Below are 15,689 nucleotides of genomic sequence, written 5' to 3'. Positions count from 1 at the left end.
GAACAGCTCTCCATAACTCATATAGCGAGTCTGCTCTGGTTATAAGCAAAGCATATCTTGTTCTTGTACTAAGGGCCCCTTTTCTTTTTTTTTTTTTTTTTAATTGTTAACACATGCTCAGCATCTGTGCATGCACAGTATGCATGTTACATTTAACACCAATTACAGGACTCACTATGGAAATAAAATAAGAGTTACTCACTAAAGAAATTAACCTATCAAGCAGCTGGAGTCTCACTGGTCATGGGGATAAATATCTAGCAATGCTGAGGAAAATTCAAATGAAAATGTTAATTTGGTGTTTATCCAGTTTTACACCATGCAGTCTCTATTTAAATGCCTGGAAGAAAAGAAAAAAACCACAGTTTGAGAAATGGAAATGCAGAATGACATTTGCTGTGGAAGTTAATGCTGCCGTTGATCTGAGTTAGTCCTGTTGGGACTTTCACTACAAGAGCACCCCTCTGAAGACAGACACGCCCTCCAAAGAAAAGGAGGCATTAGCAAATACACAAGAGCTGCAACAAGTATCCGAGGGGATCAACGCGTGACACGGAGTGAATGTGCCAAACTGGCTGAGATCCTGCCAGCAGCCTCTTCCAGACCTTCAGCTGCCTTTGAGACACTCACAGCACTGACGCAACCTCACCATCACAGCAACAGACCATGATTTCATGCATCAACTCAAGCACATCCCAAACCATTTTCTTCCACTGTAAGAGAGAGGCTTATTTGGGCTTTTTTACATATCAAACAGTTGCTTGGAAAATGGAAGTGGGGTTTGGAGTTGCTGTACTCTGGCAGTAGAGCAACTTAGGTCCCCGCTCAGGCTGAGAGATAATGCCAGACACAATGCAGAGAATATGCTGCATTCAAGTATCTCATGTTCCCCTGCCTCCTCTCAGGTCACCTGAGATCCAAAAGGGATCTGCTAGTGATGAACAGAAAACAGGGATCAACAGCAGAGGTGGTACAAACTCCATCACTGGGAGCCTTAAAAAAAATTACACTAGACAAATTCCTGTTGGGAAAATGCATATTCAATCCTTGCTTAGACCAGACCCCAACCACGCTTTGTTCCAGTACTCTTACTTAGACTCTTAAGACAACAGGAGGGATGGAAAAAGCAAGCTCAAAGCAGCACACAGAGGAAGACAGCTACCTCGGCATTCACACCCAAACAGGGTTATTTTCTGGTAGCACAAGGGCCTGAAGTAAACTCTGTCTGGTTTGAGGAGGAGAGAGGGACTGCTCACACCACTCCATGCTTCATGCGAGAGTATGGGAGCCTCGGTCTTCCCAACAAAGCAGGGGAAGAAATGGATTAAAAAAGACTTTAGGATTAATGGAGAGGGAAACTTCAAAGTGGAACAAATCAGGCAGCAATATAACATAAAGAAAATGTGTGTATAAGGTACCTGGAGGAGAAAGAGGAAGGGATTGCTACACCTACCGATACACTGATAGGCAGAACACTGGTAAGGACAGAGGAAGAAGATTTTATTTCAGTCTCCAACCCCACTGACTGCACGAGCAGCCCCAGTGGCCACCATCCCTGGTTCCTAGCCGTTTTTGATCCCTGGTAAAGGGTGACGAGCTCAGCTCTTCTTCAAGGGGGGCACTTTGGGATGCATCTCACCCCCTCACCACATACAGAAATCAGGCATGTGCCTACCTGCAGTTCGAGACTGTTTTTAGCACTGCACAAATGTGGCTTAATATTAGCCTAAGATCCAAATGCCAATCCCCTTGGCTAGCCATGCAGCCAAGAGACACTGCCTAGCAATTTAGCTAATACTAGGGTTAGGGTTAACTCAGCTTGATACTTGTTAAACATATGCCCACAACAATAAACAAAGACACAGATCACATTCACTCACACACTAATTAGGCTTATTAGGGAAGGAAAAGCCAGAGAAATACAGAGATTTACCAGGAAAAGATTCACTTATACATGCGAGGGATCAGGAGAAGACAGGACATTTGATGCAACAGCACTTGAATAGAAAGCATTCCGGGGGGGAGAAAAATCACTGCCATTCAGTTATTTTTATTTTAGTGCTCACCCCATCCAGTAATTCAGCTCAGACAGTGCTGGCCCACGCAGCCCGAGGCACAGCTACTCCCCGTCCAGACATGATCACTTTGTCAGATCACACTCCACAGCCCCGTGGATTTACTTAAGGCTTGAGAAAAATATTAAGTAAAAGCCTAGTACCATATCAACTAATAGCTCTACTGCCAAAGCGGTCACTAAATTAAGCCCATTAATGCCAACTGCGAGACAAGTCTTTTCCCAAAACCAAGTTTTAGTCCTCCTGCTGTGCCCATTTATTTGTCTCCGACACTAATGAGAAACAAAGGGTTACTATAAGTGGCCTGGAAGACAGTGTAGACAGAGGAATTTAACGCCTAACCATCTTGAGCTGCCACAGATAGCACCATTTTCTGCAACGCCTTAACACATTTAAAAACCCCAGTTTCTTAGTGGCATATCTTGCAATGCAGGGCAAAGGCTGCAAAGGTCACTGCTCTGGGCTCTCTGTCTGCTTTCTTGGCAACTCCAGCTTTAGCCATTTCCCTAATCCCTTATCTCCCCAGTGTAAAAGCAGTCTCCCGGCTAAATAAGCAAACTGCTGTTTAGATGGCACAAGAAGCTAAAGCACATTTGACCTCTGTGAATGGCAATGCCATTAAGGGTTAGATTGTTTCCAGTTCATTAGCTCATGAAGCGCTGGAGCTAGAAATGTGTTTAATGTCTGCTTTAGTAAGATTATGGCATCTTAAAAAAATAATCTTTGACAAATAAGGATTTGTTGCATTGGGGTTCATCCAGCTGCCTCCTACCTCTATTATTCAGAGCTTGACTCAGAACTGAAAGCACACCTAAACCAGGCACACAGATAACCCAGCCCAGCTCACTACAAGCCAAACCTCAAAACAAAGCAAGACAAATCTACTGTAGGTCTGAAAAACACCCCACTATCTTCACTGGGGTAGTCTTACTCAGGTTACATGGTGCAAATATACCTAGGCTGCTTCTTACCCCTGTAGGCAAGTCACCAGGGTCTCGGGATCTGCGTGCTGTGCTCCAGCCCATGGGAGCAACTCCCAGGCCGATGATTACATTCACCGCTTCTCAATGCCTGGCTGCCGCCAGCGTAAGACCACAGCATTGAGCTCCTCTCCACTGCTGCGGTCTCCTTGCTAAGTGATTCTCTCATTGCAGCTCGTGCCCAGCTCACACCCCAGAGCAGAAGCAACGTGTGATTATTCATACTCTGGAGCCTGACCCTGTTAGTACTAGAATACCTCCTCGTGAGCAGCTGCGGCATGGGGAGGACTACGCAGAGTGCTTCCCTCTTGACCTAACTGCAATTAAAATGTCACCGATATTAAACCATGACATACTCTGGAGAATATACAAATGGGATGACACGGGGCTATGGCCTGCAGCCCTGAGAGTTTTGCACTGAAATTCAGTAGGGCTGGGAACCAGGTGGAACAAATGCCTTCCTGAAAGGGAGCCTGAATCAATTACAAAGCAGTGGGACACTTTACATCCTTAAAACAACTTTTTGGGTTTTTTTCTACAGACAGAAAAAGCACAGAACAAATACATCCGCTGACCGTGGGGATTCTACAGCATGCAGCAACATTTGTTTTATAGCAGGAAAAACCTGCTGAAAGTTGGTACAATACCACTGGTTAAATCTTCTTGGAGTTTTAGGACTCAGCACTGGGAGCTCAGTGATCCAAGCATTACAAGCACAAATGATCAAGGCTTTGCAGAGATAAGCACAGCTCCAATTATTTCGTATCAGCTGAAGCTAAAGAGGATGCTGCTTACCAAGCTGTCCAGCCCTCCTCCCAGGAGGTCCACAGCACCCATCTGCATGGAGGACACTTGGGGAACATTCACTGGGGGTCCCAGGTCCAGGTTGAGAAGGTCACCCAGAAGGTCGCCCTGCGATGGAATGACCTGCGGCTGCTCCAGGTTTGTAGTGGCCGTTGTGCCCACGGGGCTATCGCCTGCATCAGTGCTATGGGTGGGAGGAACAAGAAGCAGAAGACAGAAACATCAGTCACCTTCGGTCTCCAGCTTCAGATTCTCCGCATGGGGAAACACAGCAAGAGGTAGCTCACGAGCAGAAGTCAGTTAAAAGCTCATCCTAGCAGCTGGTCTGACCACTGCCACGTAGAAGGCAGTGTGCTACGGCAAGTGGTTCTTCAACACATGCTTCGAGCACAAAGAGTTTCAATGCATCGTGCATGGTTTTCAGTTCAGAAAAGGGAATCTTCAATCTGCCCACCTTGAGAACTGCAGACCCCTCCAAAACCATAAGCCATGAGTACTACATGGACTACGGCACTGAAAATAATTATTTCCCAGCTCAGAAGAAACCAAGAGAGATGATTTTCAGCCCACTGGGCCTGGAGAACTACATGTTCTACATGAACTACATGGGAAAAAAAAAAAAAAAAATAATCCACATTTCCTCAGAGACCTAACACTGATAAAACCCTTGAGCCCTCACTGTAACCAGTGCGAACTCACCCATGCCCCACAGATCAGAATTAACCACCTTCTACTGACCAGAGCCAAGCTTCACAACTCTTTTCTAATTAAAGACCTCAATCTAAAATTGATTCCTCCCTTCTATCAATAATTTCCTTTCCTCTGAGTTAGCAGGCATGCTAATTACTAGTCTAGAAATGCTCATTATACAGCTTCCAAAATTTCTCATCATATGCAGTCTGGCTACCTTTTATATTCACTTGCCACTGAATTTTACAACAAGGAGAGGGAAAAAAAAAGACTGACTGTAGCTCCTGGAGATCTCATTACAATGTATTTATTCTTTAAATCCAGAGATGCTAGTATTTTAGATAACTTAAAATCTATTTTGTGTCCTGTTGCCAGCAGTAACTGACAAAATTATTTCTAGCTCATATTACTGCAGATGCAGCCAACAGGTAATTGCACACAAATGCCATGGGAATTAGCATCCTGACAAGGTGTTTAACAGTGGGGCTCTTTTGTAAGGATTGCAGCTCCTGATTTGGGGTAGCCACGATTCTCATCCTTACCCTTATTCAGTTACTGAGGGGAAAGCTTTAGCAACAGAGTATAAGCTGCTCCCAGCTTCAGTGCCAAGAGGAAAAGATGTAGCATAAGGACTGCAGAATGAATTAGTTACCAGGCAGCGACAGAAAGGGTTGAAAGCTTCTTTGCATTAAAAGCTTTAGACCCCTAATAGTACTAATATTAGTTGTCCTTTCTGCTTCTGCCTTCAGCAGGGAGACTTCTGAGTATGCCGAACAGCTAACTAAAACATTTTTGAAGAGCAAGTGGTTACCGTGATCCACTCCCACCCCCAACCTGAGAACTGGGAAGAACAGCGTGTATGAGCAGAGGCACATTACAAGCCGGTAGTGCACACACTTGGTTCGTTCCCAGTATATAATCCCTGTAACACCACACCTCTTCAGCACTTACTCATCCTTCTTCTGATGGAGATAAAGCAATCCTTCAAGGTCTTGTGTAACTGCAGTTACACCAAAGCCCAACCAGGAATTAGGAAAGGACAAAGCTAAGTCAGTTTGTATTAAAAAACAAAACACCAAGCCTTCTATTTCCTGTACAGAATCTCTCTTTAAAGAGATTTGTATAAACAACTTTGCATTTTCTTGGAAAGAAAAAAAATTAATATAGAACATGTGGGTATAAAGGGCAAAAAGACTTGATGTGAGCTTTCTGCCTTATAATCTTGGGCAGTGGCGAGCAGCTGGGTTTGCCCATGTGAATTGCAGATTTGGCCCTCCTAAGAGTTCAGCCTGCAGCGGTTCCCAGATGTTGGGGGTCACAAGGGATGCACAGCCTGAACCAGAATCAAAAATTTCCTGCAGCCACCTGTGTGGGAATGGGGACTCCTGCCAGAGTCTAACCAGACTCCTCCTCTCCCAGGAGCCCTGTAAACATCTCCCCAAATTTCCCAGCTGCGTTATAGCTGAGCAGGGGTGGTGGGAGCCACCACATGAGGAAACACTGCCAAGCAATCAGGAGATTTCTCCCCTCCCCTTTAGGATTCATCTGCAACTCTATGACACTTGGACTCATTGAAGAGGCAGGAACATTTTACCATCTGTGAGCTGTTCAATGGGTCTTTCCATCAGCTGACAGCTGAAAGGAACCTGTCCTACACTGCTTTGAATGAAAATGAAATGAATCAAAATGCAGTGTAGCGTATTCTGCCAACCATTACTAACTCCTCCTAGGTTTATACCCAGGAAAGCACCACTCATCTAGCTACTTCTGCCCATCTACTCAAGGCAATGTTAATCTTGACTCTCTTAAGCCACATTCATTGTGGACATCTCCATGCTTCCACCTCTATGTCATTGCGCAATCTGAAGGAATACCTTAGTCTCTAGCAAATGGGTCAGCCACCAGAATGGTCGCTGCCGGGGTGCAGAAGTAACAAAGATAACTCCAAATAGCTAGGTGAAGAGGTTATCTTTCACTGGACACCCTTAACTCGCCTTAAACTGACAGATTTTCATGTATCTTTTCATGCACATTTAGCACTAGAAAGAGGCAAACCAATTTCTTAGTAATCAGTAAAATCATACTGGATGCACAAATTCAGGCTCCCCACAACCACGCTCCTGCAGAGCTACTCACTGTAATTCTCATGGCTGAAAGTGGCAATTTGGTATGCTGTGAGATGGCACAAGGAGGCCTTGGCATCAGTTTGTGAGGTTTTACTGTCCTTTTGCTAACAGTAAAGCAGAAAACCACAATAATAGGGCCTCTTTATGTGGTGAGCTCACATCGGAGAAGCCTGGTATGCCATTAAGTAACAGCACTCATTTTTTTTAATTTACCAAATGGGTTAGAGCACTGCGTCAGTATGCAGCATGCTCTGCTGAGCACCCTTCAGACCTTCCCCCAGCTCTGGCTTCCTCAGCTTGCCACTGCTGATTGAGGCCTGAAGGTTTTATGTTGAAGTAACAGGTAATTTAGTAGTAAGCACCACCAGGGCAATGCACAATACTGCTATTGTCAGAAAAGATTTGAGCTCAGCAGACAGTCTGAGCATGAGCCAAGAGAGTCAAGCCACGTACACAGTATACACAAGAAGCTAGTGAAAAGACCACTCCTTGCAAAAGCTGAATTCCTCGAGCTGACTAAAACCCCCTAAAACATTACTTTCTGTGGTGACCTGAAACAACAGTGTAGAGGAAGACTGGTAACACTGGAGACCAAAGCTACCCCCACCCCAGCTCATTTTGCTATTGAGGCAAATCTTTGACTAGGAGAGGTAGCTGCGGAGAGTGGCCACTGCTTTTCTTAATTGACTAGTAGACTTGTGATTGCTGGTCCTGGGTCAATGCAGCCAGACGTGATTTCATAGGCAGGGAGAAAACAACTCGGCTTCCCAAAGCTAGTCATTACAGAAATAGCTTTAGTTGCTAAGAATAGCAGAGAAGTGGTGTCAGAAAATAGAAAAGGAGCAGCATCGCACACTGATTTATCAGCGCAACAGCAAAAAAATAGCACTCCAAATGTCACTTTGGGAATATTATTAAGAGGTAAGCCTGGATACTCTGCCTCCTACTGTAAAGCACACTTATATTTGTAATTAATACCATTAGTGCAAATAGTACTGCTTACCTGAATGAGGAACCACGGGAACAGGCTCAACGCAACACCGCCGCAGCCCAGGACTACTGTACTGCCTGCTCTTGCAGATCTAACCCACTTCCAGGACTGTGATCACGGGGAAGCATTAAAGCTCCAGACAATAAGCCAAAACATTTTCCCCCCACCCCGCAAAGGTTAGACAGAACTGTATCAGTCTAGACATCTTTTAAGCCCAATCAGTTTTCAGTGATGGGGCTTAGATGGCTTTTACACTCCCCTTGCTTTATAGGCACCAAGTGAGAAAGGTAGTTTTACCAGTCCTTCCCCATTTCATATTCCAACAGCAAAGGATCCCTGTACTTGCCAGTTCCAGGAAACTGGTATTACTCTACACAAATGAGGCTTGTAAAGCTGTGCTGTTGCTGAAGCAAAAGCTGAAGCCCCTACACAATCGATAAAAAAAACCACTAGAGTGTTATAAAAGACCCTTGCATCTTTTGGACTGTTTGCTAGAAAGAAACAACCAGTTCTGTCCTTTATCACCACAGCTGCCTCAGCTTACCTTCCATGGTGAATTGGCAAGTGTTTGCGGTGGATCCCATGGCTCCCCTCCACAAAAGCGTTGGGTGGTTTGTGGTACACAGAAGCCAGAGACCCAATATGGCAGATCAATTCATCTAGTAGAGTCGGTTCAATCAGATCGGTCTCTTCAGAAATAAGTGGCTTTTCTGAGAGGACCACTTCTTTGGCAGTCACTGGATCCGTGGAAAGAAGGCGCCAGTAGATGTAGCCACGATCCCGCAGGTCTGGGTTGTCAGAATCCTGAGACAAAGCAATACATCAGTCACAAGTTTGAAGGGGACTAACACTTGTAATCACCTAATTTTTCTAGCAGTGATTCTTCTGGATTAAAAATCCCCAACCATCCCGTAGCGACACAGTCACCAATTTCAGAATGATGTTACAAACTGCTTGTTGTGATGAACATCCCAAAATTAAAACTGAGAACCAACATATTAATGCCTAGCTTCCTGCTCAGCTGGTCAGGGAGCAAAAAGCCCGGGATTTACATCCCAAAATTGCTCCAACCCACAGAGCTATCAACTGCTTTCCAAACTCTCCTGCTACTTAACATAACAGTAAGTATTAGGAGAACTCCAAGGGCGTGCAGACAGGAGAAAAGAACGTTGAGTCGAAACGACTCTGTCACATACTAATAGCAGACATGCAATACTGCACATCGTAACAGAATGATCCCAGATTCCTGGAAATATAGACTTACCCAAGGGCACTGCTGGACAAAAAGACCCTTCAGAGCTACAGGATGGATCTTAATAAGCCGTATTCTTCATACCAAGAGAGATCTTATTTATCCTGCCTTTTAGTTATCTAATGAAGTATGGAAAGATGCTAATGATACACAGTTAGGATACTTCATCAGTTCTCCAGCTGTCAATAATACCCTTGTTTTACTGCAGATACTTCTGCCTCTGCATGTTGTGCTAATTATTTCTCTCCTTTCGAACAGCTCTGCCCATCTGTGAGCGGTGATAGTTTGCAGCTAATGTTCTAGGGAAAGGGAGGTGGTGTGGTTTTATGTCATAGTGCAACATGTTTGAACTGTTCATGGAAACAAGAACTGGGATTTTTAATCCCCACATCAGCAGAATAACAGGGTAAATGTTTCTGAGGTTTTTTCCCCTGTAAAAATCTGGCAACATATCATACACCTCATTAGCCTTCCTCCTTGGCACTTCTTTTCCTCTTCTGTGGTCTCATTCATGCTGCTGCTGACCTGCTGCAACCTGCCTCTCTGCCCTCTGTCTCAAGACATTCTCAGGCACACAGCAAAACCTCTGTTTGTAATGAGACTGAGCATGCTAAGCTCATTTTGCTCGTAAGGACCTAGATACAAGGTCTGGGTCAACTGACATTTCTCTGCAGTGCTGTTTTTCAGTTTGATGGTGGTGTCGTGGACTCTTTACACCCTTCACCCTTAACAATTCCTTCAAGAATCTCCGCATCCTGCCTGCAGTGGGCAGTTCAAGATCAGGCAGGGCTTCTGCAAGGGCGGACAGGAAAGACCACATGCTCCTATCTACTTGCAGGCACATACAGATTCAAGACTGTTTCTTCTCACAGCCAAATAAACAGACTTGAAACTTTAGTAAATCTACTGAACAAGAGGCTCAGATCTTCCCTTGCCACATTTCTCCCAGTTCTCCACTCCGCAGGGTCTGCATGCACCCCTGTGGTGCATACCGAACAAGCCATGCTTCGTTACCCACCATGCCAGACAGACAACAGCAATGGAGACGGAGAGGCTCTCTGCCATCCGTTAGGTTATGGGCTTGCCAGGGACCTTGATCGTTGCTACACATCTGTGTCCCTCCCATCCCCAGCTGCTTCACTGCTATTTTTACCAGTGTTGGCTGGATTAAGCTGGCTCCTGCTACACTTACACCTGCAGTTTGCTGTGCAGACATACCCTAAGAGACACTCAAAGTGCAACAATACCTAAGCTGAGGAAAGAAACGCACATGTAATTACTCTCCCACTCAAGTGAAAAAGCGTCTCTACCTAGAAATCAGACCTTGAAGCATAAGACTTTTTAGTGTTTTACAGCCAGTTATCCTACATTGACTTATTATTCATATAAAATACAAGAAGCCAGACTGAATCAACATTTGTGACAAACAGAAAAAACAGACGCCTATTATATTCCTAGGGTGCCATTAAGCATTTTGTGACTCAGCATAGTGGGTTTTAACACTTAGTATCTTTCTTCTGTTGGCTTAGACAAATGATACAGCAAGCCCTTGGCCCACCTCTCTCTAAAGAGGAGCTGAGAGCCTGCCTAATAGCAGGTTTTGAAGCAAGAAAAGCGGGCCACAGACTTCTTGCCACCGACCAATGCAACACCCCAAAGGGATGAATAAAAGCTTTAAGTACTAATAAGTCCACAACCATGACTTCTTGCAGCAAAGAGGACCAAAAAGACCAGCTGATGATTGGCTCCAGGTTTTCTGCTCAGAAACAAATCGCAGGCCATTCAGAACAGCTGGGAGACTATCTTCATCACTTGACACAGCAGGTCTGGAGAGGAGCTGCTCTTTTTGGACTATGCCATCACACATTTACCCCAGTCATTACAGCCGGGGAGTGTAGGAGGATCAGCTGAGGTCTTACCCACTCCTGCCACCAGGACATCTCCACTTATGTCCTCCAGAACTACAGCAATTCTGTCTGCCAGCTCAAGCCCAGCCCTGCCTGCAGTGATCTGAGCTCAAAACTCAGCACCTTACGCACAATGAATCCGGGATCTTAACCCACTGGTACAGCCTCCAGCAAAGCTGCCACATTGGTTGACAGCATCCATGTACAAAGGAAAAAACCCAGACCTTGGGTCTTTCTTTGTCATAGCACTGCTTAAGCTTTGCTGTTCACAGACCAAAGTCTTTGCCAGGCCCTTTCCCTCTGTCATAGCTCCAGATGTTTTAACTGCAAGCCACCTTCAAGGAGACAGCATTTTGGTTTCTTCGTAACTCTACCCTGCCCCAACTTCTCACGTGGTGGGGGAATGGGGAAGGAATTGGGATGAAGTGAGAGCTAAGAAGGAGAGAGCAGATGGCACGGTAACAGGCACAGAGCAGCTCTTAAACGGAGTCTCTTTGGGAGAGAGGGGAACATGCTTGAATCCTATCTACTGCAAAGCTGATCGGCCTGGCAGATGGGAGACACCACATGGCAGGCCAACACAGTGTCTGGAGGGCTCTGGTTCACTGGATATCTTGGCTTACCTGTGTGGCCAGGCTGAGGACCTGCTGAACCAGCTCCTGTGTCTCAGAAGGCTTTTTTAAAAACAGCTTCACTATAGCAGTCAGTAGGGTGAGCTGCACCTAAGAGAAAGGGACACAGTAGAGATTAGAAAATTCATCCATGCTTTAGCAATGTCTCCAAAGTCTCAATGTCCTTTACCGATATGAAACTCAAGTCCAACACTTTGTAACAGCATTACACTATTCTTCGCCAGTGAAATACAATGAGACTCCGACTCTTGCCTGTTGCAAAACACTTTCACAGACAAGTCCCTGATCAGCACACTGAGATTTATGTCGTACTTTTATGCATCTCATCACTATTCTTCTGTATGTTCTGGTCCCTAGTAGGGCTATTCCCCAAGAAGTATGCAACATCTAGAAATCCCTCCTGTTACGTCTTATCCTTCCAAGAAGAGATGTTTGGGAGATACAGACAACAGAGCAAGTCTACAGACTCCCAAGAGTTTTATTTCAGCCAAATATTGAAGTTTTCATTGGGAGTTATTTTCTGACCGCTGCAATAATATTTACTGTCTGTCCCATAATACACTGCACAAAACACTACAGGTAAGATGCACAACACAATTTTACCTGAGTACTTTCATCGTGGAAGCCCTCCAAAAAACTCTCCAACAGCTCATCTGCATTGTCAATTCTTTCTGCATATTCGCCCACTATCCAGATCATGGCAGCTCTGGCATCTGGTTCATCCAGGGAATCTAGGTTCTCGCAGAGAGTGGCAATGATGCTTTCATACCTGATGTGTCAGAGTACAGGTGGGTTACTGGGGTGAATTCAACTTGTGTTACTCCATCTCTGCCCACATCATTCTGCAGAGAATCCTGCACTGAATTACAATATCTTCTATTTCCATGCAATGAGCAGCATTTTCAATCAACTACAGAAGATATTCCTAGGCTTTTTCCTTCTCCAAGCTGAGCACTAAGATCTCACAGGGTCCTCAAGAGCTTTGTAGTTTCGTTAAGCAGCAAGACCACCCAGATGTGGAATTCAAGACAAAGCTGCCTCCCTCTCTGCTTTGCTAAAGGGAATATTTGATCCAACAGTTCAAACCACAAGTCTGTATCAGATCCTGCAGCCTCGCTCGTGTTTTCAGACTGGTAACTCTAAACTGGATATTACAGTTCCCCGAAGGCTTTGCTGTAAAACAGACAATACCCCACACTAATTATTTAGCTTCCCCTATTCCCATTAGTGGGTATCCCTGTCATAGGCAGGCAATCTATCTTGCAACTGACAGCAGAAATTACCAGAGAGGCCTGCAGGTGTCCCATATTACTTTTTAGGTGATGATGAAGTCTCTGCTGAATGACATTGCTGCTGTACAGTAGCTGAAGAGACAAAACCTTATTGCAGAAACGGCTCAAAAGAAGCTGAGTACTGCCCAAGCCAGAGAGGACACTCGATGGAGAAAGCCAGCAGTGTTTTGTTCAACACAATCTGACTGGGATCTCAGACCATGAGAGCCACGAACTTTCATGGCTTTGTATATAAGCCTTCTTGAGGAGATGAGCAAAACCAGAAGCCTGATGCTGTAAACTTGGTCAAATTTTCCTTCTGGCATTCTCTGCAAGAGCTTCACTAGGTTTTGATTAAGGCTTATACTCAGCATCAATATGGAGTGGTAGGGAAGGAAAAGCTTTCAATTCAAACTAATAATGTGTCAGGCTGATACCTCATCTAGAGCCAACATCTGAATCCTCCCATACTAGAAGCTAGATTCAGAATAGACACTGCTTTTCACAAGAACGGCCACCTTTGTTTCAGAGCCCTGATGAGCTATGCTGAGCGAGCTTTACATTGCTCCATTCTGATGCTAGCAGACAAGGGCTTCCAAAAACCTTGTACTACTTTCACATACTTGTTGGGGTACTTGCGGAAGATGTCTCTGATGACAACAATGGCCTCCTGGACCACATAGTTGACCTTGGTCTGGATGAGGTCTAGCAGTGTGCTCACGCAGCGCTCCGCAGATTGCTAGAGAGAAGAACAGAAGAATACAATTCAAACAAGCTGAAGAAACACTCCTTCCCAGCCCACAGCACACGCTGAGGAATGAGGCATGCAGATGAGAAAAGGCCCAGAGGGGGAAAATAGATGGACAACAGCTACCAACTCAATACGTGTGTCCAGAAACAACCTACAGGTTGACAAGGGCTTGTGTATTACAGTGGAGATACCAGCTGACTCCAGCTCCTGCAAAAAGTAACGGTTGAAGCAACCGTGCCAGTAGATAGCTGGATCACCACACAAGAGACCTTAAGAACATTGCCTGCATTACTACTTATATCCCTCTCTTGCTGGCTAGCAGTTGAAACAGGCCACCAAATAACCTCTCTTGAACTTGCCCAAGCTGTGGCAACCAGAGTTGGGAGAGTTTTGACAGGGACTGCTGGAAGGTGTCTAGGGAAGCTAGAAGGCAGGAGAAAGCCATGCTGTCAATCACGCTGCAAGAACAGCAGCAAAAAGCAGCTCACACCAGCAACAGGTTCAGTATTTTTTGGGGTGAGGTCACTAGCAACATGTGAAGATACAGCTATAAATAGAAATCCAGCTGTTGCTAATGCAGCTTTCACATTAATTCGTTCAAAATTCCCAGCCACAGACACTGTAGGATAACAAGGACTGGACACTGGCATGCTCCAGAAACCAGAAGTGGAGTTAGAGGCAAATAATTCAGGGAGGTCTATTCCCAAATAGCACAGTGAGGCAGGACATCACAGGAGCAACCAACTCCAGCACCACAGAGTCTCAAATAAGGACAGCGATTTGGCTATTAGCAGAGCACATATGAAGCCTCATTACACAGCTGGTGATTAATGTGAGAAGCAGACTGCTCACGACACTGCCTAGGCAGTCACCATCAGAACATTCATAAAGCATTCGGGATCGAGACAAACATCGTAGGGCACAAACAACAGCAACGTAGGTGGATTTTTCAATTCAAGTGAGCTAATAGTCCCCTTCACTTTCAGAGCACTTGAAGGCTGGGCAGGAGGAGGAGGAATGAAATTACATTTAAGTTACAGGAATCAGTTTTTTGAGAACGGGTAAAAATCTCAAGGATAAACCTCAAGACTTGTAGAGCTGAATTTAGGACAAGCAGGGACTAAAACCTCTTGGTGATTTCTGGCCCTCGTGACTCTAGCTGTGGTATCTTACAAACACAGCCTACAAGTGCAAACGGTGGCAATGCTGGCACGGGGATCAGCTAAGAGAGGAAACACTATAAACCAGCATTTGCTCCGTCTTTGCAAACTGGCACTAAAGACTAAGATTCTCCCCTGAAATTCACACCAAACAGAAAAAAATCCAATACAATTGGTATTAGAGTAAGAAGAGGTATCATATAAAATTATATGATTGGTATATTTTTTATGATACCTCTCTCTAGCATGGCTTTACAGGTACTATGCCACTACAGAGGCAGTGAAATGGCAATCTGACAATGTCCTACTCTGATCTCTTCTCCTGCCCAAGAAGAGATCTGAGGCCTGTGACCTGGAAGACTCTTCCATTTCATGGAGACTGACCGTGGACCTGGCTCCACGCAGACTGACATTGCTGACAGTGGGAACCCCACTCAAAGTCCTTGCAAGACAGATGCTTCAGAGCTTGCAGTTTCATCTCTTACCAGTTTCTTAACACCTTTCACTAAATGTTTTAACAAGTGGCCTTAAGGGGTAGTTGGGGTAAATCTGTCCTAAGCCAACTCTACTCTACAGAACCTACAGCACCAGTCACTAATTGTAACACGCAGTCCAGCCCTGTAAAAGCCTGCAACTAGCGAGCCTTTAAGAGCTGCAGAATTTAAGGAAAAGCAAATTAAAGTTTATTTTTCTTTTCTTTAGACATTTTGAAGCGTGATTTTTCTAGGAAGAGCAAAACATCCACTTTGAAGTATGCAGTATTGATTTTTAGCCCAAGAGTCCCTTGGAAAGTGAGCAGTCACACACAGTAGAGCAGTCCCTCTAACAAAATTTCCCTGTAGCAAAATACATCTCAGCTCACCCCATCCCTTGTAAACACATCGCTGTTTGAAGGTGGACATCCCTGGGGACTGCAGTGCTCCGCAAACTGATGAAAGAGTGCCCCAACCAGAACAGCTCTCAAGTTGGAGTGAGGAAGGACAACCAACCAACGTCAAAATTGCTTTGTTTTTCTATAGAAACCAAATGAAAGCCCGCAAGATTACTGAA

At 45.0% G+C, this 15,689-nt stretch overlaps 1 protein-coding gene across 9 annotated transcripts in view; it reads right to left on the bottom strand.

Moving 5' to 3' along the window:
* Nucleotides 1-15,689, bottom strand: part of AP2B1 (adaptor related protein complex 2 subunit beta 1) — an 86,449-nt gene that overhangs the window by 39,819 nt on the left and 30,941 nt on the right. For all 9 annotated transcript variants that reach the window (XR_014229938.1, XR_014229939.1, XM_082328226.1 and 6 more), the window contains 5 exons: nt 13,352-13,467; nt 12,061-12,226; nt 11,449-11,547; nt 8,211-8,470; nt 3,851-4,043 (listed from right to left, as the gene is read on the bottom strand). Coding sequence is in view for 7 of the 9 variants with exons in the window: in XM_082328226.1 (XP_082184352.1) it covers nt 3,851-4,043; nt 8,211-8,470; nt 11,449-11,547; nt 12,061-12,226; nt 13,352-13,467 (834 nt within the window). In the remaining 2 variants the exon portion in view is untranslated. The remainder of the gene's footprint in view (nt 1-3,850; nt 4,044-8,210; nt 8,471-11,448; nt 11,548-12,060; nt 12,227-13,351; nt 13,468-15,689) is intronic.

Source organism: Platalea leucorodia, assembly GCF_965183815.1.
Source record: "Platalea leucorodia genome assembly, chromosome: 16".
NCBI classification, from domain to species: Eukaryota; Metazoa; Chordata; class Aves; order Pelecaniformes; family Threskiornithidae; genus Platalea; species Platalea leucorodia.
This window is presented reverse-complemented; position numbering and strand designations above follow the sequence as displayed.